The 24,736-nt window shown below is 42.2% G+C and overlaps 2 protein-coding genes across 2 annotated transcripts in view; both read right to left on the bottom strand.

The window, feature by feature from the left end:
• Positions 1–15,808, bottom strand: part of esamb (endothelial cell adhesion molecule b) — a 48,855-nt gene extending 33,047 nt beyond the window's left edge. Inside the window, exons 1-2 of the mRNA XM_035386506.1 lie at positions 15,582–15,808; positions 11,860–12,531 (exon numbers count right to left, since the gene is read on the bottom strand). Coding sequence (XP_035242397.1) covers positions 11,860–11,926 — 67 coding nt within the window. The 5' untranslated portion in view covers positions 11,927–12,531; positions 15,582–15,808. The remainder of the gene's footprint in view (positions 1–11,859; positions 12,532–15,581) is intronic.
• Positions 15,809–17,108: 1,300 nt separating this feature from the next.
• On the bottom strand, positions 17,109–20,710 carry LOC118210378 (myb/SANT-like DNA-binding domain-containing protein 2). Its single transcript, XM_035386505.1, has 4 exons — positions 20,208–20,710; positions 19,306–19,690; positions 18,714–18,777; positions 17,109–18,234 (listed from the first exon to the last, which is right to left on the bottom strand). Exons 1-4 carry the CDS (start codon positions 20,646–20,648, stop codon positions 17,409–17,411), a joined length of 1,716 nt encoding a protein of 571 aa, XP_035242396.1. The 5' UTR covers positions 20,649–20,710; the 3' UTR covers positions 17,109–17,408.
• Between the last annotated feature and the right edge of the window lie 4,026 nt (positions 20,711–24,736).

Below are 24,736 nucleotides of genomic sequence, written 5' to 3'. Positions count from 1 at the left end.
TAGACATCTTCAGCTCCTGCTTGTATTGGCGGCTAGTTGCCTTAAGTGTTCTCTGGAGGGATACAGTCAATAATGCTAATCTTTGCGATGCAACAGCTGCTCCCCTGTCCTGGTCTTTTCCACAACTCTCCCTGCTTGGCTCCCAAAGGCTGGATTATCCTCGCCCGCCCAGAACTATGGCCTCTCAATCCAGGTCAGACCTCCCAGACAGGGGCTCCTCCACCTGGACTCTTAAATTTCCAAAGGGGACAGGGCCATTCTTCTGAGGTTCTCTCACTCCATAAGAACTACGCTCACACTTAGAGGTACGACACTGTCAGGACCTGGCTTCTACTGTACGTGTGCTTCTTTTACCCAAGGGGTTGTTGGGCGGCTCAAGCTAAGTTCCAGTGTGTGGTTACCCTTCGCATGCCAAGATCCACAATTCACCGGACAGTCCAAATTGGGAGAGAAGGAAAAAATCAGGGTTTAAAAAACATTTTTTTTGAAATTTCGGGGGTTATATGAAAAGGGCAAAAAAAAAAAAAACTCATGGGAAATGTTCTCCTTTCTATTTTACCCATAATCCACTATCCTTTTCTCAACAAAAAAATACACACAGAAAAAAAAATAAATAAATGCAGCAGGCATTGATTTTATTCTACAAACGTATCGCTGAGATACACCGGTATTCACTTGGGCTTTCATTCAACACCCCCCCTCCAAATTTGAAATTCAATTTTTCCGTGCTTGGGAATGTTATCGAGCGATATCACACCAAAGCCCTAAGAAAAATCAAAATGCATAACTGTTATTAAGTTTTTTTTTTGTTTGTTTGTTTGTTTTGGGTTAACATGGAAAAACGCGTCTTCGAAGTTTTCCCAAAGAAGCGAAAGTCATGTTCAACTGCCTCAAATCCTGACTTAATCCAAAGCGATCCTGTTTAGTATAAACTTTAAAATTCCACTGTCTCTTCAAAAGTATGTCTGTGATCGCTCAGCATTTTTTCTTCTTCATTAGCTCTCAGGGCTATGTGCAATTTGCACAAATAAATTACAGTCACTGGAGCAATAAATGAAGTGGACACATTTCAGAAGATTCAAGCTTGGGAGAAAAAAAGAGTTTCTGGAAGAAAGTAAAAAAAAAAAAGTTCTCTAAAATCTTTATCTCCCCTGTGGCCACACGCACGGAAGCTGTACCCACTGAAGGTTGACTGTGCTGTTAATATATTGGTAGACTATGCGGCGAATATATTAGCACATTATATTTTAGCATTGCCAAAGCTAGATCATTTAAATACTGGCACCAGATCTAACAGCCCCACAAGAACTGCAATGAGGCAGAATGCAGGCGTTCCATTCCACTGCTCAGATCAATGCTTTTCATTTACCAACTAATTTAACTGCCTCTAACTGTAACCTGTCCAAACCATTTTACCATTTCCCCTGTTAGATCCCTCATTACATTTCTGTTGCCATTCCTTCTATCTTCACTATTACACCGGGGCAGCCAGTTGGAGGATGGGCTCCCCCACTATAGCCAGGTTACTCTCATAGACTGTAAAAAAATATAAGCGTTTTAAGGCCCAGGAAGTGCAGGCTGTGGGCGCCGCCATGTTGTACAAATTGGAGCCAGAAACGGCACAGTAGGGAAAAGGGGGGACCCGTATATGGGCATGAAGTTCGGTTGTCCACTATGCACATGACTTGACAGTGACTCGGCAAACTGTCCCTGAATTGTCCACAAAATATTAAAATCAGATTATAAAAACATTTCTATGTATCAAAATAGCTATTTTGGAAACCAGAGAAAAGAACTGCATTTCAACGCCTAATTATAATCAATTAGGTTTTTTCTAAATGCTTTCCGATCTAATTTACTCAACTCTGTGGCAAGCTAGGGTTTTCCTTTTTGACATGAGCATGCAAATGTGGAAACTTCCACTCGCACTCCACAGTGACATTCCCACATCGCCGAAAGGCCAGTCCTCCACAGGAGGCAAAAAAGTCCACTGAGAAAGCACCTCCTAGTGATGTCACGCTGTCCATTGGATGTGATCATACAATACGTTATTAGTATGGGACTGGGAATTATTCTATTATTTAAAAAAACATGTCAGAAAAAAGACAGAGGGAAGAGTCAGTTGAACATCTGGACAAAAACAAATATGCCCGCCCCCCCCCCCCAGTTCCAGCTTTCTGGATGCACCATTCTCAGAGAGTTTGGAGGCAAGACGGAGAAAAAAAACGTGCTAATCGAGTTATCTTTTACCCACAGGACTGTGGCTAATAAACCAAAAACACTAAATCAACGTGACGGATCGGAAGCCTGGCTATAATCTGGTGCAACAGCCGCCCGGGCTACACTATAATAACCTCTGACCCAGGGAGACTGAAAATCTCGTTATCATAATAAGTGGTAGAGGCAGGCTGCCGCTCCTGGAAGTGCAGGGGTGACCCCATTAGAGCTCGCAAGCAGAGCTGTGCGTTACACACAACCGACCCACCGCCAGCCAAGGCCCCTGTTCCCCCTGCTCCTGCTATAATTAGGGCATTGCTGTGGCACCCTCCTCCCTGAAACCTGCTGACAAGATGGCTGACCCCCCCCCCCCCCCCGCCCCCCCCCGCACTCCCAAGGCCTCCCGAACACACCACTCCATCCACCCACGGCCTGCCAGCACAGCACCAGAGTATCTGCAGACAGGTGGAGTTACTCCACCTAGAGTTACCACCCATGAGTGGCTCCATTGCCGTAGCGACAAGGAAGCCATCTTGCATGTCGAGGGGCGCAGGTTTGGTGAGGCTTTTTGGAACTGAGCGCGCTCTTTTTCCCACGTGAGAAAAAGACCAGGAGGGCGGGGGCGGGTGCGATCGATGGATGACGGAGACCCTCTAACCGGGTTTGCTGGGACATGCTGAGACCACACAGCAGTGACCACATGCAGCCAATCAATTCTGACTGCAGGAAAAACACATAGCTTCTGGCGGCAGGGCTCCAGGGATAGAGTAGCCGGAAAAAGGATTCGGGATCGCATCGTTTGATGGCGAAAACTCCCTTTGGCGCGAAACCCGTTTCATCGTCTTCTTTTCTTTTTTTTCCCAGAGATAACAAGTAAAAACTTTGATCGCCATTTTTACCATGACAACCTGTGACGGACGACTAATGAGAGGGAACGCGCAGATATTCACCACGGCGCCTGCGCCATGCAGGGGGTCCCTATAATTGCTCCCGCCAGCCGAACGGCGTCCCTGCTAATGATCTCCGGCACGAGGCGCCGGTGATTCCGGGATCGAACTCGCCATTAACCGCGTCGTGCCGCTAACGCGGGAAAAGCAGCGTCCCACGGCGAAAGCCACATTAGTGCATTTTTAGGAATATCTTTACCCGCTGAAACATGGTTTTTTAAATTTTTTATTGAATGCCTTTCCTTTTCCGCTGATTTATGGCCACCGCACGCTGTAGCAGCAGTGCACTGATCAGTCACAGAGACTACCTTTCACCTGCTCCGCTTTCGGCTTTATTGTAAATCCATGCGGGTTCCTCCGCGCATAATGAGCCCTGCATACAGAGTTACAGAAGGGCTAGGAATCCCAAACCTCTTTTCATTTCATCTAAAAGAACCACCCTGTGGCTGAGGAATCCCACCTCAGTAAGACAGTTCACTTTGAACGGCCTTCTCCGACACTCGCACCAGACTGCAATTCATTGGCCATTGACCGCACTTGCATTTGAACGCAGGTCTAAATAGTGCTGTCATTATATGGTGGCGATATATAAGACATGGGTACATTCCGCACAATATAAACAGGACTTTTAAACCAAACCAAAGATTTATTTTATCTTTAAGTGCAAAATATGCAAAAATATGTTCATATTGCTGAGGACCACCTTCGACTTCCTTCACAGACCTTAGCTTAGGAACCCCTTCTCCCTTCTCTCCTGAATAGTTTTAGTCATTGTTTCTCAGTTGAATTAATTAACTTGTTGAGAGTCACTGGAAGCTCCCATGGGTGAAAGAGTGCCAGAATCATGTAATTTAGGTAAGAAGATGCGTTTTGAATAGTGCAGGAAATGAACTAAATATAGAAACTGGAGAAGGAGGGGAAGCTGTTGTTGGTTCTTTAGACAAAATAACAAAGTTAGACTGGGCTTACTTCCCAGTCAGGGCTCTCTTGTTGGAAGAAGGAAACAAAAATACATGATTTAAAATTAAAATGGCATATTCAACAGTGAACATTTTTTAAATCTTTGTTGGACGTCAATGCATTCAGGAACTTAAACATTTAACTTGTTATGGAACAGAACTGCTTAATAAAGCACCAAAAACCATGAATTAAAAATGGCGGTTCTGTCTTTGACCGACAACCCACCTGAGCACGTGGAGCATTAATTCTTTAGCACTTGGTGGCAGTCCCAAGGTCAGGCTGTGGTCTGACAGTCTGACAGAGACTCTAAGACAACGCTGCATTAATAGGGGTGACGGAGGTCTTCAGGATTAGAGGTGGATTTCTCCTGGTGACAGTGCAGACTAACTCAAACCCTCTTTACATCAGTACTTTCTGATCAAAGAGAAGCCTGAGGCTCATTCTGTTTTGCCAAATACTTCATTTTTGATCTTTGTGCAAAGTTAAATCCGCCACCATCAACATTCAGACAATATCGGTTACAATGATCACAAGAAACTATTCACCTAAAGCCTCACATTACCCCAGTATCACAAAAGCTGCAATTAGCTAAGGAGAAAGTGACAACATAATGCTTCGTTACAATCACCTTGTATTAAACACGTTACAGTTGCACATGAGGTTTCTGAGTAACATTTAGTAGTGCACAACATTGTTGAAGTGGTGTAAACCCAACTTAATATACTTTTACTGTATCAATATTCCCAAAAAACCAACACCCACAAAAGTTTTGAAATGGTAAATATAATGGCAAGAGGACGTTTTCTTTAATAATAATCCCAGGGAAACAAGGGCACAGGTTTAAAATGTGGTCTGTGACAACAGCCTGTGCAGAGGCTAAATCTATTACCCATTCACCAGGCTAACGCCCATTTTGTCACCCTAGCCAGATACCCTACCCAGTGTAATGGGTAGATGTGCTGTGGGTTTCGAACCACAGCCCTGGCAAGCTGCACAGTAAAACAAAGTGCACTAGTAGCACACTTGGCTAAAATAAAAAAGAACTCTAGCCAAGGGAGCTGCAGGAGGTGATGTCATCCGCTGTAGCAGATGTGACATCTCTGGACTCCACCACACAAACAGTCAATGGGCAGGCTTCCCAATTCATCACAAAACCCTTTTTTGGGGACAGATAAAACAGGCTTTCCAAGGTCGTGAATTGGGAAAGACAAGACTCGGGTGGGACTCCACGGGAGCTCCTAGCCAACCTAAAGCACTGGCCTATAAAAGTACTGAAGCCATAAATGACCTATGACCCCTTATTTTACTCAGAATGGTCTGCAGGGAAAATGGGAGAACCACCAAACGCTACACGCACTGTCCACATTGACCGGAAGGATCCATAACTGGAGATGCTGGTTTTAGCAAGAGAAATTCAGGCGTACATGGCAAATGTACCTTATTCCAAAACACAACTGGGCATTCAGGAAGACACCTTTACAAATGAATGACGAGCGCCAGTTAGGCACCATTCTCAAGACCACTACTACTCTTGCTCACAACTTGGCGCACAGGCGGTTCTAGCATTTATGCAAAGCCTTCAAATCTGAGTGTTCTTTACTATTTTTCTTTACACCAATTAAATAATTATTATAATCTTCATCAGGTAAGTGCTAAAAAAGACAGCATTATGTTAATTGCCCAATCAGGATGCATCAGAGGTAAAAGGTTTTAAACACTTGCTTGATGAACAAGTGGCTTAAAATCACAGATCAACGTGTAGTGACTGACTCGCAATTAAATGCTTCGTTAACTGTTCATCACACATTTGGTAAGAGCGGGAAAATGATTTTTCTAGGGAAGGGGAAATTAAGGGCAAAGGTTGCTTGAATCCAGAACTAATCAAGTGTAAACTCTTCATAACAGGATAATCTTTATTACCTGTGATTCCTGCCCATGTGCAGATCAAAAACCCACCAATCAAAATACATTTCAGATTTAAAGTAGGAAAGTAAAAATCTTTAATAGGAAATTTTGTAGAATTTGAAGTAGATATACTACTAGATATACTACTACTACTACTACTACTAATACTAATAATAATAATAATTATCACTGGTAAAATATCTCATTAACTTCCATAGATGCGGCAGTAACATCTCCATCAAAGGCGAGGATGTTTGATTCTCTGAGCAGCGTTTTTTTCGTGCTCATTACCTCTCTCTTCTCCGTTCACTTCTCCTGTGGTAACAGGAGGGTACTGGACAGACTGAAACAGTCTTGACGGCACAGCTACCTGTCCACACCGTCAGCGCGCTCTATCTCGTTTACAGCTCTACCTCACAGCGAACGCTCAGGATTCCCGTGGAATTCCTCCAGGGAGGCAGGATAAAAAGGCACGCCATATCAGCAAGTCGCTGTCGGTGGGGCGGGGCCCCAAAACGCCCAGCCAGGGAAAACAAACCACCGCGGCTCAGCCAGCGGTAGGGAATCCGGAATCAGCATTTGGCCAACAAACATCTTATCATGGACAAAGACAAAATATGGTCCGTGGTTTAATAAACACTGATTACCTTGTAATACAATTTTTTTAATTGAGGAATGCAATTTGTTAATATAAGCTAAGTGCTGTTCCAAAGATGTGGCTGAAGATTCAGTGCACTGCACCACTGTCTGACACCGCAGGTCACGTAAAAACACATTCCACTATTTTCAAAAACCAGTACAAATTGGAAGCGATGTATTTATGCATTTCTGAAAAACAAACATTTGCTTTCTGGAGGTGGGGTGTGTCTCAAGTTGTACCACTGGCTTTATTGACTATATTCAGAAAAATACCCTCCACCAAAATGAATATTGTTCTCTCCCACTCTCCCTTCGTAAGATGTTATAAGATCATGCTCTCTTCTTTTTTGGTGGCGTCTACATAGAGGAAATATAGGAGTTGTGTGCCTGTGAGAGTATACACATGAGAGATAGCTGTAAACACCCCTTTGAGCACGATGACTGCTATGTGTTTTTAGAGCAGGAATTCCCAAGCGTTCTGAGCCCACAACCCACTTAACCAGCGAGTACATTTTCAGTGATCATCCCTTAAAATGTCGCCTTAGCACCATTCAAAAATGGAAATCACATTTTCAATCATAGCACAACTACCTTTACCCTGTAAGCAGTGCAGTGCATATAATGAGGAGAGTGCTCAGTTTGACAGGTGTGAATGTCGATAGAAAGTCATAATACAGAGGAAGCATATTATACCTGCCCTTTCCATTTCTCACCGACCTCCAGGATCAGGGAAACAGTGGCTGTGGAGTAGCCGTGTGAGGAGAATTTAATCCACCAATGACATACAGTGGGACGCAAGGACACTATCGCTGAATAAGGACATTTAAAAAAAATAATTACATTTAATTCTCGCCGTCTTCAAATTATTAATAAAATGAAAAGCCGCATCTCTGCCATCTATCCTTGCCAGGACTTTCATTTTAATCCAGTCAGAGAGACAGGGCTGCCACTGACTTACCTTGTCCTTGCTTTAAAAAAAAAAAAAAAGGCAAAGGCAATTCAGTGGATTACGATCAGCTTCTGATTTCAACAGCAGTGTAGATTAGTCTGCACGGTGCTCATATCGCTGCCGTGAGAATGACATCTCTGACATTTATTCTTATTTATTTATCTTTAATAACTAGACACAGACCATCAAAGAATATCTGCGGTGCTGTCAGTCAGAATGCAATCACACACACACACGGTCTGAGCCACACAAGATAGCAAACCGGTCTGAGATTCAGGCAGTGATATTCTCTTTCGCAGACACCCGTCACATAATATTTTATCAAGTAATTTTAGATAAGAGAAGGAAGCTGTAAATTTAATGTATTTTAATGCACTACACAGTCAGTTTCGTCCTGGCTGGATTCAGAGCACAGGGCGAGCTACACAAAGGACATAAAGCAGTGAAAACAAACATAAAAAAAAGTTTTAAAAAAGAGGAGAAAGTATACTGAAAACTCAACTGTAGTTCATGCTCTACTTGACGTGAGGACCACTGAGAAGAAGACAGACAAGCATCATCAGTGGCTAACATAAACATAACATAACACGCTACATAAGGATCATACTACACACGCATCTTGAAGTATTTCACCCGGTCTTTGACCTCAGCTCCACCTCCTACACCTGAGAAGCCACGGCCAATCGGCACCTGGTACCGTGCAGGGAGTGTAAGCGTGCTCGAGTGGAATGGAATGAGAGGGGCACAGCCGAACAGAGCTCGTCCATCACCAGCGTTTCTCATATAAACCCGCCGCATAAACAGTTTAACAAATAACCTGGATTTGAACTCGGGAACTCACGAGAATTCGTTTCTGCTCTCTGCCTACACCGTGTTACATGGCTCAGACTGACGCCAGTACTCCAAGATGCCAGTCCAGTTTTTTGTGTGTCAGGAGATTGCGTAATGTGCGTGTACTCTTGTGTTCGTGTAAGTGTATGTACACATGTCTCCATGGATGTGTGTGCTGGTATGCATGTATTTGTACTGAATCTATATGCATGTATGTGTTGTTCATGCTTGCGTGCATTCATATGTACATTTGCGTCTATGGTATACTGCACATACCCACAACGAGCTGTGAGTTTGAGTATGGCACGCAAGGATTTCCCTCACATTCCAAGAAGAAGTTGGCAAGGATTCACTGTTCAGTGAACAGACAAAATGGCCGCCCTTTCACCCCAGCATCCCAGACACACAAAACTATCTTTTCTCCATAGGGCCTGCTCAGAATGGCTCCATTCTCACTTCAACAAGGCATCCCAGTTTGGAATACGGATGGACTTCGTTCTCAGTCAAATTACACTTTACTGCACCCAGTGTACACCTGTCGATCAAAGTAAACAATGAAGCTTTCCCTGAGTTCACGCGATGGAATGGGTGGCCAACACTCGGCCTGTACCATCTTGGACACGTGCGATAAGTTTGACTAACTGCTTATCAGTACTCACTAGGCTACAACGTTTTTTTTTTTGGTTTTAGCTATTCTGAGACAATGAGTAATCTTTGACTCATTTCTATGCAGACTAGGAAACTCGGTTATCTCTATAAGAGTAAATGGGTAGCTCAGTAGGTGCCTTAAATGGTGCTGCAGGCCTATTCTCAGAGATGATAAAATGGAAAAAATATTTGATGTCACACATACCAAGTATTCTCAAATGATGCTTTTCAGAACTATAAATGGAGTGCATGCACCAAGATCTTTCCAAGAATTTCGCTTTCAAGGCTGATTTCCAGAAACCAAAAAAAGTCCATTTCAAAATCTAAACAAATATATATTGAAAGAAGATTAGATGATGATTAATTGCTAGCGTTGCATAAACATAGTTACCTTCATAACAGTAGAACTTCTAGTGGCATTTGTATTCTTTTATCAGTTCCCAAATTATACACTTTTCAACATCCATAATACATATATCTATATTTTTCTTTGATTTAAAGAATTTGGTGAATAGCTTAGAATAAAACAGAAAGCACCTTTTTGAATGGTGTGTGGTTGGAGGGGTGGAGGGAGGGAGGGAGGGAGGGGTCTGCTGCCTGTTGCTCTGCAATAAAGGGCTGGGCTATAACTGTAACAGTAATTATCCAGTATCACTGTCCCCATGTGGCGTATCAGCTTTCTTTTCTGCTTTTTCTGTAATCATACCTACTATGCCAGTGAACCTACAAACGTCATAGGCCAAGTGAAATGCTTCTGGGAAGGAAAAAAAATAGAATCTCCTACGTATTTATTGGGTGTTCATATGACAGCCAATCAGAAGCGCAGTCATGCAGCTTCCGTGATCAAGAAAACCACATCCCATAATCACACAGAAGTTGAATATATTAACCATATTGTTTGTTGTCCAGCCCTAACACAATATGCATGATGATAATCAGCAGACAATAAAGAGATAAGATGTCTATGATGTGAGCATGACAAGAGTACATGCAATGTCATATGTGATGTACTGCATACTTTGCTTAGACTACTCACCATGTGTACGTATACACCATGTGCACATGCATTCACAAAAATTAAGAAAATTGAAATAGAATGGTGATATACATCTGACAAAGGAAACAAAATATGTTTAGAGAGTGGGTTATGCTGGCATACCAATCTATGCGCAAACACCCTGGCAGATACACTTCTCAAAGATGTTCTACTGAAGTTGCAGAGTGCCTACTTGTGTGTATGTGTTCTCATATACAATACGAAAACTAAACTTTGATATGTTGCAGATAACAGATTTATATCTCTCTAGGAGCAGTAATAGAAACCAGTATAATAGATAAGTGTATTTGCATGAACTTGTGATGCCAGCTGTTGATACCAGCCTACCTACTTATCTGGCAAGCCAAGACCATGACAACAACAGTGCTATTGCTTGGTTTCATTAGCCACATGAAATGAACGTAAAGCTCGGAATTAGGGGTTTGTTCTGATAAAAAGGCCAACTGATTTCCTGTTTTATTAAATAACATTCAGGTGACTACAGTATCTTTGGTCCTGTGCCTTCTGTTTTATAAGAAACCATTCCTCCCCAGCTCTTGAAAGAGTACCTTAAAGGTCACTGTTGGCATTGATTAATGTTGAATTCCTCACTGCTGGAACAGTGTTGAGATGGACTCTGTGAATTCTTAGAATGGGCACTGAGCTATAACTTAGGATTTATATTCTAATTCCATGCAGACATGTATGTACACACCCAATGATTAAGTGGTCCTTATATTAGCAATGTTACTTTGATAGATTGTGTGCATCAGTGACTGCGCAAAGATCATATTTATGAGCTTATAATGGAAAGCTATGTGAAACTCAGATAAGAAGAATATTATTTTATTGGAGTCTGTTAATATATTACTGAATGTTTACTTCTAAAACTGTGTAATATGTGTCATAGCAATAAAAAGAAAATGTATCAAGGAGATTAGTTTAAAATATCAGTAGATTTAACAATTAATCTCATTTCCAATATTGCTAAACATTGCGTTAGTCAATGTCACATTAGAAAAACATTAGCTATATTCCTGAATCCAATAAGCATACTCAAAAGGAAGAATCAGTATTATTCATGACGTGAACAATGCCTACTTGGCCTTAAGTGTAAAAAAACTAACATCCTAATCTACTGTTCTGAATGAAATAAATCGTCTCTGACGGGTGCTTGAGGAGTAAACTAAGTAGGCCTACGCATTACTTAAAACAATAAGGTAGCCTACACTGAAGCTTCACATTTTTAACAAAAGATAGGCTACTGGGCCACTGTAGTGTTCAGCTGTTAGTTTGAGAAAACAATAAGTTCCATTGATGACACACACGACATGACTGTAGCCTTTCATGGGAAATACAACGTGCCTCGTTTCTCATTCAGGAAAGAACAGGTGTTATGTTCAAATCCTGCCGAAAAGCCGCTCTCGGTAATCTTCTGCAACTTTAACATTTCCATGGCCTTCGGGAGAAAGTTAAGTATTTTTAAACAGGGGAACATTGCCCTTGCTTTCTCGCTCTCACCTATTCCCCCACCACATTCATGAAGACATCTAAATAAAGGAGCTATTGTGTTATTATCTCGTCACCGGTTAATTATGATACTGGGTTGAATTAACAGAAATTATACAGTACACGCATAAAGCACTTGCCAAAAACGAATTGAGATAAAAACACTGTGCATCCTTCATTCACAATACCTTCCCTGTAGCATTAGTTGCACAACCTACCTGTAAAAGCCCAAATCAGCAGCAATGACAGCAAGGCGCTAAGTTTCCCAGAAGTCAGCATCTCCATCGCCCGACATGCAGTCTGTGTGCCCGCCCGTCCTGTTGCCTCAGAAGTACAATCCTCCAAAACAATTCCGTTATTTCCGCACGATTATCCTTTGGTCGGGGGCAAGCTCACAAGTCTGTCCCAAAAGACAAAACTCTAGAGAAAACGCGAAAGGTGAAAACGACAAACTGGGACGAGTATAACTGGGCTGTGTGTAAATCGCCTCCGGTTTGGTTCCGATGCGCAACTGTGAGCTTGAGCTGACATTTGCACCGCGCAGGAGCGGTTGTCCTGATGTACACGCTCAACAAGCAAAGAGCCAGGCGACGCGCGATGTTCTGCTCCTTCTAGAGTTTTTATGTCCCTCTGTCTCCGTCGCCTTCAGAATTTTGAAGCACTTTATCCCACGAAAGCATTACTGTGCGAGCAGTAAACATCGCTGAATGTTCCGGCTGCGCGACGCTGGAGTGGCCGCCCTTCCCCCTGCACCTGTGAGGAGAAGCTACGCCCGCTGTGACAGTAGGCACGCCCCCAGTTTCGACAGGTGCTCTGAGCTGGAGGTCGCCTCCTTCCTCGGCCCGGTGGGGGCTGAAGCTTCGGGCTTTGGAAACAATACAAACTTTTTCCTGGGGGAAACAGAAGCGAACACATATAGGCAAAAAAAAAAAAAAAAAAACTGATGATATCGCTAACATCGACATGTCTACAACTTTTTCTGTTTTTCTACAATTCAACAGAAATGCATTTATAACACCACACATTACTTACCGGTATTTCTGAACAAGTTCGTGTAGGCTGTCGCCTACACAGAGCAACGTATGTTCAGGGACAGGTCATGCACAACGAATAACCTGCGTCAATAGCCGAACGACGCAGAGAAAAAAGGCTTTGGAATTGTGCAGACCTGTATGCCTATGTATGCGCACAATTAAGAACGCAATAAGAAAGTGCATTACTACAGAGACGGGTTGCTAGCTGCCCAGTCATTCATCACTAGCCTACTTCGAAAGATTCAGACAACCTTATCTATAGATAAGCGGTTTTGTAATCTTTATTTTGTAAGGTATAACTGGAAAAAAATGTACACGGTTTTTAATAATTTTCCAAACCTCACCACAGGAATGCAAAATAATGATATAGCTCATTATAGGCTCGACTTCAGTTGACAGTCAGTAGTGGTGCAGCTCCAAGTAGCCTACTGTACCTACAGTGTGGTGTGTAGAGTGCAACTAGGCAGAGGTGAATATATCTCTAACACCAATTTAGGTATAACCAGTTGCCATAGAAACATATTTGAAGTTAAAGCAGCGAAATTGCTCAATTACTGGTGGTGGATGAGCTTGCTGAAGTCTCAGTTTATAATCCTGAATTTCTGAAATGAGAGGGCACTGAAAAGTGATTGCTTAAGAGATTTTTGACATGGAAACGTGCTGCAAGTAAAGATAGCGAAAGAGCTCTCAGCAAGGAATAGCATCATATTTAAAATGGCAGAGAAAGAAATAACATTCTAGCACAATAATAAATGATTCATATTTCAGTCTAAATTTGTTCCTGGATTTGAAAAAAAACTAAGGTTATTAAGCACATAAAACATTTATAACAAGTCCAATCCCAGCCTGTACTGTTGACATGAAGCAGGATGGATCCATGGATTCATGCTGTTTACACCACATACTAACCCTATATCTGGATGTCATGGTAAAAATCTAGATTCAACAGACCAGGTGACATTTTTCCAATCTTCAATCATACAGTTTTGGAGATCATGTGCCCTCTGTATCCTCATCTTCCTGTTCTTAACAGACAGGAATGGAACTTGGCATGGTTTTCTGTTGATGTAACACACCCACTTCAAGGGTTGACGCATTGTACATCTAGAGATGCCCTTCTGCACACCACTGTTATAAACAGCTGTTATTTGAGCATTTTTTTTTTGACTTTCCATTAGCTTGAGCGAGTCTGTCCATTCTTCTCCGACCTCTCTCATTAACAAGGTGTGTTTGCCCACAGAACTGCCGCTCACTGGATGTTATTTGTTCATCGCACCATTCTCTGTAAGCTCTAGAACTTGGGGTGGCAATTCCACTCCTGAAAGGCTGATCTGTATGCAGGTTTTTGTTTCCAACAATCACACTGGCTAAATGAGCTAATGGACTGTGTAAACCAACACTGGTTCATTCGTAGATTATATCACATTAAAATGTTTCATGTAGGGACAGTCTGCACTTATCAAGATATGTAGCTATAATATCAGATGGCATAAATATTAGGGCTAATTAAGTAATTAAGGCCAGAAGTTGGCATGAAAAACAGAAAGAGAGACGGTCCTTGTTGCCTTTTTCTGCTCTAGAGACTGTAGTGCGTGAAAATCTCAGGAGGGCAGCTGTTTCTGAGATGCTTGAACCACCACGTCTGGCACTAACAATCATACCACGGTCAAAGTTGCTTCGATCACGTGTTTTGGCAATTTGTAATGTTTGGTCGAACAACAACCAAACCTCTTCACCATGTACGCGTGCTTTATATATTGAGTTGCAGCCACAGTCCTGTTGGGAGGAACAGACTCGAGCAGGTGTAGGCTAACTTATGAAATTGCCACTGAGTGTTGTGTGTGTGTATGTGTGTTTTATAGGATAATTAAACAGCCTATATTAATCAATAATCATAATACAGTTTTTCTAAATCAAAACTAATAAACCAATAAATTCAGACTTATCCACTAATAAACGGGATAGGGTGGAGATATATACAAATATTACGCCAGTGTCATATTGTTGTACGTTTGGACTGAGATATTCATTTTAGCTTGTAGTGCAACTCTGGAAACCTGGTTTGATTCATAAATTGTGAATTATTAATGCCTTCCAGTGCTGCAGGCTAGATTCTAATGGATTTAATGCAACATATCTAAGGCAAAGCAGGTTGCCCTGGCCTTAACTTTTCACTTTCTGAGTTAACATTGCAACAGTGTAGACTCATCCTCCTCCACTACACAGTCATGACAAGACCATGTGGGATTTGTAATGCCTCAACGGCAAGTTAATTATTGAAGGGTAAACTCGAATGTCTCATATTGTCCTTTCGAATAGTAGTAGGCTACTGCCATTTTCAGCTGTTTTCCAAACACTCAACAAACCAGTCGTAGGCTACATAATAATGTACTGGCTTACTTTTCTTGATAATATTTAAATCTAAGAAAAGGCAATAAAATGAACGAAGCGCTTGTTCATCGTGTTAATCCACAATTCCGCCATAACCTATAAAATGTGTTACGTGTAGCTTCTCGTGTACCATTATGAAATTCAAGAGCTCCCGATAAACATGCTAGGTCTATGCTTCTTCAATGCATTTGACATGGAGCACATGTATAGAACGGTGTTTCCTATTTTAAATACGATGTTATAATTTTCTGGAGTATTTTAAAAGCTATTTAAATAAAAGGATCTTCTTTGCAAACTTAATTAACCATGTATTTTTTCACCGATCCAACATAAGCAAAGCCCCGCGAGTTAGATTTCGCTGGGAGGATTGGCTTGCACATAGGGAATGAGGTGCTGGCGACGCTTTTTTGAATTATTAATTAATCCCGGCAGTTGAAAATAAGGCTCCTCGCGCATGGATCAGTAGACAGGCATGCCTTGATCAGCGCGCTTTCACACGCCTTCTTGACGCTTACCTCTGCCTTTCCTGGAAAACTCTCAAACTCTAGGGTATAATTATGTGCATTTTATATAAAAAGCATCAGATAACTCAATTCATGTAAACATTTTCCAGTGGCTTGGGCCATAACACCTAAGCCCTGCCAAGGGTGCGTAAAAACAACGTAAAATGACATGTCCAGTCAATTATTAAACAATATTGTGGTGCAACTCGTGCTGACTCCAGATAGATGTATGAAGCACTGGGGGGGGGGGGGCAGCAATGACAAACGAATGAAGACAGTCAATGAAAACTTGATAAAGAAAAAATATGTTATGAGATGAATACGAGACATAAATATAAGGTGCAAACCCCCACAACCGCTCAGTTAATATTACTCTTACTATTCAATAAAATTAACCTTATTTAAAATGCACGAACCGGTCAAAATTTGGCCTAATTAATATCTACCAAGCCGTTGAAAATTACAAATCCAAATATGCATCGAAATAAATACCTGCCTCTTTATGATTCGACACTGCCATCTAGTGGTAAAATAAAATCCTACATGCATTACTGCGTAAAAACAATTTCGCCGAAGATCCCATTGCACATTTTAGAAAATTGACTTCGGTAGATTTAGATGAGAACATTTTTGTTTAGATTTTTTGTTTTAAATGATATCACACCAAAATGTAGCGTAAGTATCTGATTATTTCCTTTTGTTCCTTGAAAAATTGGCCTTATGCACCATGTGGCAGAAATGACATAAATATCAAATCACATATCGCGTAAGCCAATGACCATTACATTACATTACATTACAGGCATTTGGCAGACGCTCTTATCCAGAGCGACGTACAACAAAGTGTATAACCATAACCAGGAACAAGTATGACGAAACCCCTAGAGAGAAGTACCGGTCCAAGTGCAGGGAACAACCGCATAGTTCAACTTGGACCCTGAAGGTTAAACTGATTAACACTAACACAACGAGAACGGCAACAACGCAATCTATGGAAAAAATACAAGCAGTAGTTAAGACAGTTAATGCACCTTAACTGCTTGTATTTTTTCCATAGATTGCGTTGACCAATATGAACAATTAGAATGTGTTGCATTCGTACTTTCTGGAGCATTCAACAAAGGATTATGTGATATTCTTTGCTTTCACTGTTGTATAAGTGCACAACCATGCTTTATACAGGAACCACAGAAAACCTTGAAAGTAATGTGGTTTGGAGTGCCAGGAGTAAAAAATTGCTACTTCATTCGCAAATTATCACCAATAAAATTTTAAATATACTTATGCAATAATACATTGACTTGTTTATCCAGCCTACACACAAAACAGCAACCGGGCTGTCAGCCTTGCTTTCACCTCCACAAAGACCACCGCAAAGGGCATTTCCACACTGCAGGGTGCTATGAATGGCAGGTGATTATCCACTTAAGTAATTATTTTGTTTAACAAACAATGTAAACATAAGACAAGGTGATCAATAAACCACAGCGTGTTCTAAATATGTTTGCTGTACATGTATAAAGCTTATTATTATTTAAAAAAAAAGGAAAACGGTGGAATATATTTACAATATATATACAATTTTAAATAAATCTTTATAATCAGATGGGCATAATTCATACTGGGATTGAATTGTACACATAAAATGATTCCAAAATGAACATTATAACTTCTTCCCACTTCCTGATTCGCTTTCTGATGTTCCGTAGCAACGAAACCCTTGTTTTTCAAACCCCCAACTGCTTTCGGAAGAACGCAAAGAGCCTCTGGAAGACCACCAGCATCTCGCTAAAAAGCCAGAGCAGAAGAAGGTTAAGGTGTCTGTAAGTGCACCTTGTGTTACACGTCCTGCTTCCTGTTCAGTTTTAAGGGGTAACCGATGGCCGTTTCTAAACATTCCACCAGTGACCCGGCGGAGAGGAAGTCCAGCTCCACCTCGATGAACTTGACGTAAACGGTGGGGGGAGGGGGCCCCCGGTCCTCGTTCTCCCGCAGGAAGCGGGCGACTGGCGAGGGTTCCCGCTGACCGCGGCGCCCTCCGGTGGCCCTGAAGTGCCCGTGCAGGCACTGCCGGAGCGTCCGGCCCTCCGCGACGCCCAGGTAGCGGTAGGTCACCGCGGGCGACCCCGCCGTCCGCGGGCAGCCCCGGCCCGGCTCGGGTTCGCCGGGCTCCGGGGAGGAGCGCTCGCCCCCCGGGCGGGAAACAGCCGCCTCCTCCTCCCCGCCCCCGATGGCGTAGAGGCCGTGAGCCCGCGGGACGCCCTCGGGGAGCGCGTAGCGTCCAGCGGGCCTGCTCGGCCGCACCGGGACCCAGTCCACCTCCAGGTGCAGCTCCAGGCAGCGCGCCTCGCTGATGGTGATGTCCAGGCACTTGTAGAAGACGCCCTTCCAGTTCATCTTCTGCACCCGGGCCGTGAGGGCGCGGCCCTCGGCCTTCTCCGGGTTGAAGTACTCGCGCAGGCGCTTGCCCAGGGGCACCTGGGCGCTGATCTCGGCGTGGTGGTACCGCACCCCCTCCCGCCAGCGCGTGGCGTAGCCCACGCCGAACAGCGCCAGCTTGTTGGAGAGGTGCAGGCGCGAGAAGTCCGTCCACGTCTGGAAGGGCTCCCACTTCACCTGCGCCGACTCCAGGATGCGGATCACGTTACGCATCACTTCCTGTTTCCTGCAGAGAATGGGGGCACGAAGGGGCACTGGGTGCAGGCTACCAAAACACAGGCATTGAATGAAACCTTGTTTAGCATGGTAAATTAGCCTTACATGAACCATGTATAAAAAAAAATTTTAAAGGCACAAACAACTGTCAGTCAGGTACCAATTAATAAAGTTTTGACCAAGTTGTTAACTTAATTCTTGAAATTTGACTGACATCTTTTACTTTAATCTGAAAGTAATTATTCTGAAGAAAACACATGCTAAATATGTTACTTATTCTACATATTTCTCCAAATACCTTCCCTTGAACACATTCAATTCGCCAGACTCAATCTCTTGTTTGATTACTTGTTCTAGACCTCTATTCAGAGAAAGAAAATGATGCACAAAAAGGTGACTTGGTGCTGCTCGTGGACATGTTACCGCAGGCTGTTGCCGAGCAACGCATCTTCTACGGTGGATTACGGGTGGCTGTTCAAAAACACTCACTGGATGCCGTCTGAGGATCCCTGGCTAAGCTCCTGGGCTGGCTTCTTCGGAAGCCGGATTTCAGCTAGGGAACAAATAGCGCTTTCAGACAAGCTGGACAAGCAGAAAGACAATAAACGCTCTCAGAGGCAGCGGCCGAATAAAAAAACGCGCCTCTAACCCAAAATCACAGCCGTTTCATTACAAGGTTGCGGAATCGAATGTTTCTTTACTGCTGGGGACAGGAGAAAATCCCTGTCCTGCACTCAAACAGTAGCTTTAGTGAGACTTAAATATGTTAGTAAAAGCAAAAACATGCACGTACATTTGCTAAAGGATAGTCAAAACGACATTGATTTGATACCTATACCATAGAAACAGCTTCGCCCCCAGAATATATAATCTTTCTTTCGGAATAATTACATAATCTAGAATTACATTTTAACTTTGACTTTTTTAGAAAGCCATAATCACTCTGCACTAATCCCGACATGCGACCAAATCATTATTTCCCCTAAATCTCTTGTGAATCTTTCCTGCACAGCACAGCAGGCAAATCTCCTAAAAAAAAAAAGATCACAGACGAAGATTATAGAACCTAATTTCAACCTACTCTTCCTTCTGTCAGCCAATTCGCGTCTTGAATACCCGTTGCCAGATCGGCGCCTCTTGGATTCCTCCGGCTCGTCGTCTGCCCCAACCGCGGTGGTGCAAGGCTGCTGCACAGAGAATGAGTCCCACTCGCCTGTCTCCATCTCCCCCTCCGGAAAGACGGCGAGGTCCCGGTTGCACCACTCCTCCTGGGAACACTCCTCCATGGTGCTGCCATCCGATTCCACTTCCTGGTAGAGACCACTGCTGTTGATGAGGACGGGCTGGCATGGCTGAAAGTCCCAGCCACCCTGACCGAACACTTTCTCCAGCTGCTCCAACGAGTAGCTGCTCTTTCTTTTCCCGACCCCGTGCTCCTTCACCCGGCTGTAGCATCGCCGTAGTGTCTGTCACCAAACAGAGCCGATAACAGCATTAGAAACGCGAGAGTAACGTGAAGCGTTTATTAGCTGAAGGGGCAATATGAGTAACACGATCAATTATAAGTTAAGTGACATGATTCCTAGGAAACCGTAAGACCTGCCATGCACAATACGTCTAACTTCTTGCTGACGTCATTGATTGGACTGTAAAAATGAATATATTGTTTCAATTAAAATGGGAAAAACCCAAACACCAGCGCTCCAGCAGGCTAATTACAACACCTAAGTTATAGTACAGCATCTCCGCAACCAACGTTAGCTACTGTACGTTTTTACTTAAGCAATAAGGCAACATTACAGCTGCTTTGATACTACCAGCTACCTGATAATGCCATGTCTGTAACTGTGCTCCAAGAACTAGCCTGCAGTCAAGACATGCTGAGCACTTCATAACACACAAACGTACAATGTTAATTAGCCGTTCACAGATACTCTGCGACCTAATTTAGCCAATGTAGCTAGTTAGCAGTTAGCTAGTTACCTTCATCCTTTCCCTGCATTGGGATGGGGTCCTTTCATAGCCCAGCTCCGCTAAGGCTTTGGAGACCCGCTCATACACCGCTGGCCCCGGCCCCTTTCCAGAAAACATGGTCCCTGCTACCTCCAGTTGCTGAATCCGAGCTTCGTTCAGTCGCTCACTACCCCACACGGCAATCAGGGAATTTGTTTCGGACGGAGTCCATGACATACCCCGGCAGGTGGGAATGCTACTGCTGGAAGCAGTGGCCGACCCACGTCCCGCGCTACCAGGACCGGAGACGGTTACATCAGGAGGCGAGAAGCGGCTCGGTGTTGACGGGTTGGAATGATACTGGTTGCTGTCACTGAGGTCTGCAGACTCGGGTGATGAAACTTCGCTTTTTGGGATCTCCATTGCCTTGGGAATTTCGGGCGAATGATCAGAGTTACAGGGCGCAGCCATCTTGGTTCTGTTGCTACGGGGAGGTGTATGGGAGTTGGTGTTCTCCACAACAACATGAACACCAGATAGGTTGTTTGAATAGTTATCTGAGATAACTAGCTGTACTAGTAAGTTATCGCTACTGTATGTAATTGTTTCGAGTGATTGAAGGAAATATTTGATATAAATATTAGCTTGATATGTTACAGTTGTATTCGTGTATTAATTTTATAAGTATAAGTTAGCCAATATATTAACAAGTCATATGTAAAGTAGGCTTATGTTATGGGCTTAAACTAAAGCACACGGACATTTCAATGGCAGTGTTTTCTATTTATCTTTCCAGTGTGAAATTGGTGCCCAGGGCGGCTTATTTTTGTTTTTGCATTTTTATTTCATGTGTTGATTCGATTTTGAATGCAGTGTTTTGCAATATTTTGTTTATGCCTAATAGTTTTGAGAGCGTGCTAGGCTTGTTGTTACTACTGCTGAAGAAATGTGTGCAAACAAGTGATAAAAACTAAGTAGCACATAATATATTTAAATATAAATGTGGATGTAATCTACATGCATGTATCTGCCAGTAGGGTACCCTCACACCCTCAAAATAAGTGCCAGTATGCAAGAAAAGGTCTCGGTAGTAATTTCTGTTATTAAACAGAAAACAAAGTATAATAATACAATGGGTTTCAAATATAGCTAATTGGATGTCCGCATTTACCAATTTTCATTCTAGAAATCACAAAGATTTTCCCTTTTTGTGTACAGAAGAATACTATGAAAGTATTGGTATCTGTAGGCTATTGCTATCAAGATATAATCTGAGTATTGGTATCGGATCAAAAATAAAATCAGTGGTATTGCCCATCCCTACTTGATAGAATAACCTAGATTCCAACCGAATAAGACCACAAAAATAAAAATAAACTAGTATGAAAAATGGCTGTTTCACAGATGAAACTATTTATAGAGTTCGTCACTAGGTGGCGATAACACCACCGTAGCTGTTTCGGAGCTGGGGCCAAATTAAAAAAGAAGGAAAAATCATTTTAATTGGCTGATACCAATTTTATTGTCGTTCACTTTAACTGTCTAGTATTCCACCTTCTTATAGATTACACAGCATTGAATAAGTTTCTTCCAACCAATTTGCTTGATGAAATGCAGCTTGAAAAGAAATGTAACAATTTCTTTGAAAAAGAACAGATATGAAACCCTGTGAAACTTTGTATTCCTGTGCATTAAGATCCTTCCCATTGAAACACTGAAAAAATGTCTCTTCAATTCAGTAAGAGGTGACGTATGGCACATGACAAATATAGTCATGTTTAAAGTGGTTTCAAGCAGATGTTTGCCTTTAAAATATGACTATCCCAGAGAATTCTCTTGCTCATTCCTGAACAAAGACTTCCCTCTCCAGAGAAAACGCCAACGCACCCACACTCTCCCGTAAAGCATTTACCTAAACCCTGGCTATGAGATCACTCGCTCCCACCCCCACAAGGGAACAGCCCCGCCCGGCCCCCGTCTCCCCCAAGGAACCAACGGAGGACCAGGTGGTATCTCGTGGTCAGGCAATGAGATAATTCACCACGCACCCCTAAAACACACACACTCTCTCATAATCCCCGATTCCCCCCCTGCTACTGTACGTTCGATTGTGTCTCGTTTGTTTGATGTGGCCAAGGCTAGGCTTAATGACAGATTAGGTAAAGGCAGAAAACATCTGATCTCACCAGTAATAACAAAACAGCCGTGGGTGCCAGAGTTGATGCCAAAACCAGGGCCATGACCATGTATTGTGGATGGGGAGCAGGCAGGGAGACCAAATTTAAAGTTCCACAACATATTTGACTGCGAGCAGAGTGCAGGCTTTGTGCTTCGTGGTGATGGATTGTTACTGGATGTCATTACAAATCAATCCAGGGTTTAAAAGTGTGCTCTTTCTTTTCCCAGTAGGTGTCGAAAAATGTGTTATGTTACATTAAATTAACATGGAACAGCATTGATTGCTGTTCTTACTCAGATAGAATGGCAAGCTCTTGCATGGAATGTGCTTTGCATAAAAATGTGATGCTTCATTTAATGCTTCGTGTGGATAATTTGATGAAAAGTGCTACTTGTGATTGTGATTCAGATGGCAGAGGGAACTCTGAAAATGATTGATGGCCTTTTTATGAGGCAAGGCAGTGAACTTCAGTGCAATCTCTTCACCCAGTTCTCTCAATTTCTGTGGAATATGATGTGATGAGAGAAGTAAAGATATGATCTTTAAACCGGTTAACAAAGATTGCAGTGTTACATTGTACACTGCAGTGTTACAGTGTACATATCTAGAACCACAAGTTCAATTTCAAGTTGTTATCAATTATCAAAGAAGATGTCACTGTCACAGGTACTTTCTTGTGTATCAGTAACCTTGATGATAAAAAACAGACATAAGCCAAACCTTAGGCTTTCTAAAATAAATTGTTTGGAACATTGCTTAGAAGAAAGAGCACTGGTGTGCTCAGTAATTGCAAAGAGCCTGGTAGGCCCAGGAAATATATATTCAACCAAACACAAATATAGCCGTTTCTGTAAAATGATAAAACATATGCACATGTATACCATTAAATGAAAAGAGACTGTCTGTACTTTTGTCTCATATTCATATTTATCTCAAATCCAAATGCCTTAAGTATATGGCAAAATAACAGATTTCACTAATATTACCATACTTTTGGGAAGCACTTTACATAAAATGGTTCACAGAAACAGAGACATGCATACAACCTAACTAATTGGTAAAAAAAATAGCAATGCCAAATAGCAATGGCATGGGTAAATTGAGATACTTATGCAGACAGGTATGCATGCGCACACATAATTACACTTCATTTGGAGCGAGGACTGTAAGCCTTAATATAATCATCTGTTTACTATTGCACACCGTACATGACCAGTGGAGCCTGAAAGCGGCATTGCATCATTAAGATAACCTGAACGTCAGAAATCATTTCAGTTATTATTTATTCATTAAGCAGATGCTCTTATCCTGAGAAGCCATCAGGGCCGTCAAGCTCGACAAAAATTACTTATCATTATGGAAGTAACAAATGAGGGCATGTGTATGGAATAGGAACAATTTGAGTAATGATAAAGCTCATAGGAAGTAACAATTTGAACAATGATTAAGCTCAAGCTATGCCGTGGTAACAGGTATACAGTGTCACACGCTTATAATTGCTGCTGGAAAACCTTTTATGCTTGCAGTTATGAGAGCTACATGTGTACAACATCAAAAAGGCATTGCATGCAATTTTACCTTGAAAAATATTCTGACTGTACCATCACTTGCAATTATATACAAATACGCCAATGACCTTCGGTATGCACTTATTGTACGTCGCTTTGGATGAAAGCTTCCGCCAAGTAAAGGTAATGTAATGTAGCTTCAGGTAATCAAAACTTTAAAAAACACTCACTAGTCTAAAATGATGTCATTAGAATTGATTATATTAGAATTTGTATTGATGGGAACATAAAAATATAATTATTACAGATAAAAAGAGGAAAAAGTTATAAATATGGTCTTATGTCAAAATACCCAGTTTCACATTTAAGTATTGGATAACGATATCAAACAGCTTCCCCTAGAGGCTGAAATGGAACGAACACTGTTTGTTACTGTATTGCACTTCAAGTTAAACACGACAGGGAAACAGAATCTGAGGAACTTTAGGTGACCCTACAGCAGTTATGCCAGAAATGCAATTATGTTAAGGATATGGTCTGAACTGAATTGAAAACGTACAGTTTTATAGTGATAACTATAAAAACCTTCCATAAGACTGTGCAGTACAGTAATAGAAGATGGGTTAGGGTAAGGTCAGTGCCAATCAAAATAATTACAAGAGAAGAACTAATGTTAATCTATATCTGCAGGAAAGTGTAATTGCATTAGATGGACTGCTTTCTGACTGTTCAATCACAAAGACATTCAATCACAAAGCTCCGAAGATACGAACCAACGCTGAAGACAGGACACACTCAGGTGTTCAGACCTGCTCTGAAGCCCTTTAATGAAATCTCTAAGGGCAGTGAAAATTAAATGCAAGTGTAATCTG

This window comes from Anguilla anguilla, chromosome 12 (assembly GCF_013347855.1).
Source record: "Anguilla anguilla isolate fAngAng1 chromosome 12, fAngAng1.pri, whole genome shotgun sequence".
NCBI classification, from domain to species: domain Eukaryota; kingdom Metazoa; phylum Chordata; class Actinopteri; order Anguilliformes; family Anguillidae; genus Anguilla; species Anguilla anguilla.
Note: the sequence above shows the minus strand (reverse complement) of the source record. Positions and strands in the feature narration are given on the sequence as shown.

Excerpts from the sequence above, each read along its gene's own strand:
- LOC118210378 (XM_035386505.1), bottom strand. The coding sequence starts at position 20,648 with ATGGCTGCGCCCTGTAACTCTGATCATTCGCCCGAAATTCCCAAGGCA. Across the intron at positions 19,691-20,207 it reads AATGCAGGGAAAGGATGAAG|ACACTACGGCGATGCTACAG; the intron begins GTAACTAGCTAA and ends GTTTGGTGACAG. Across the intron at positions 18,235-18,713 it reads GGATCCTCAGACGGCATCCA|GAAACAGGAAGTGATGCGTA; the intron begins GTGAGTGTTTTT and ends CATTCTCTGCAG.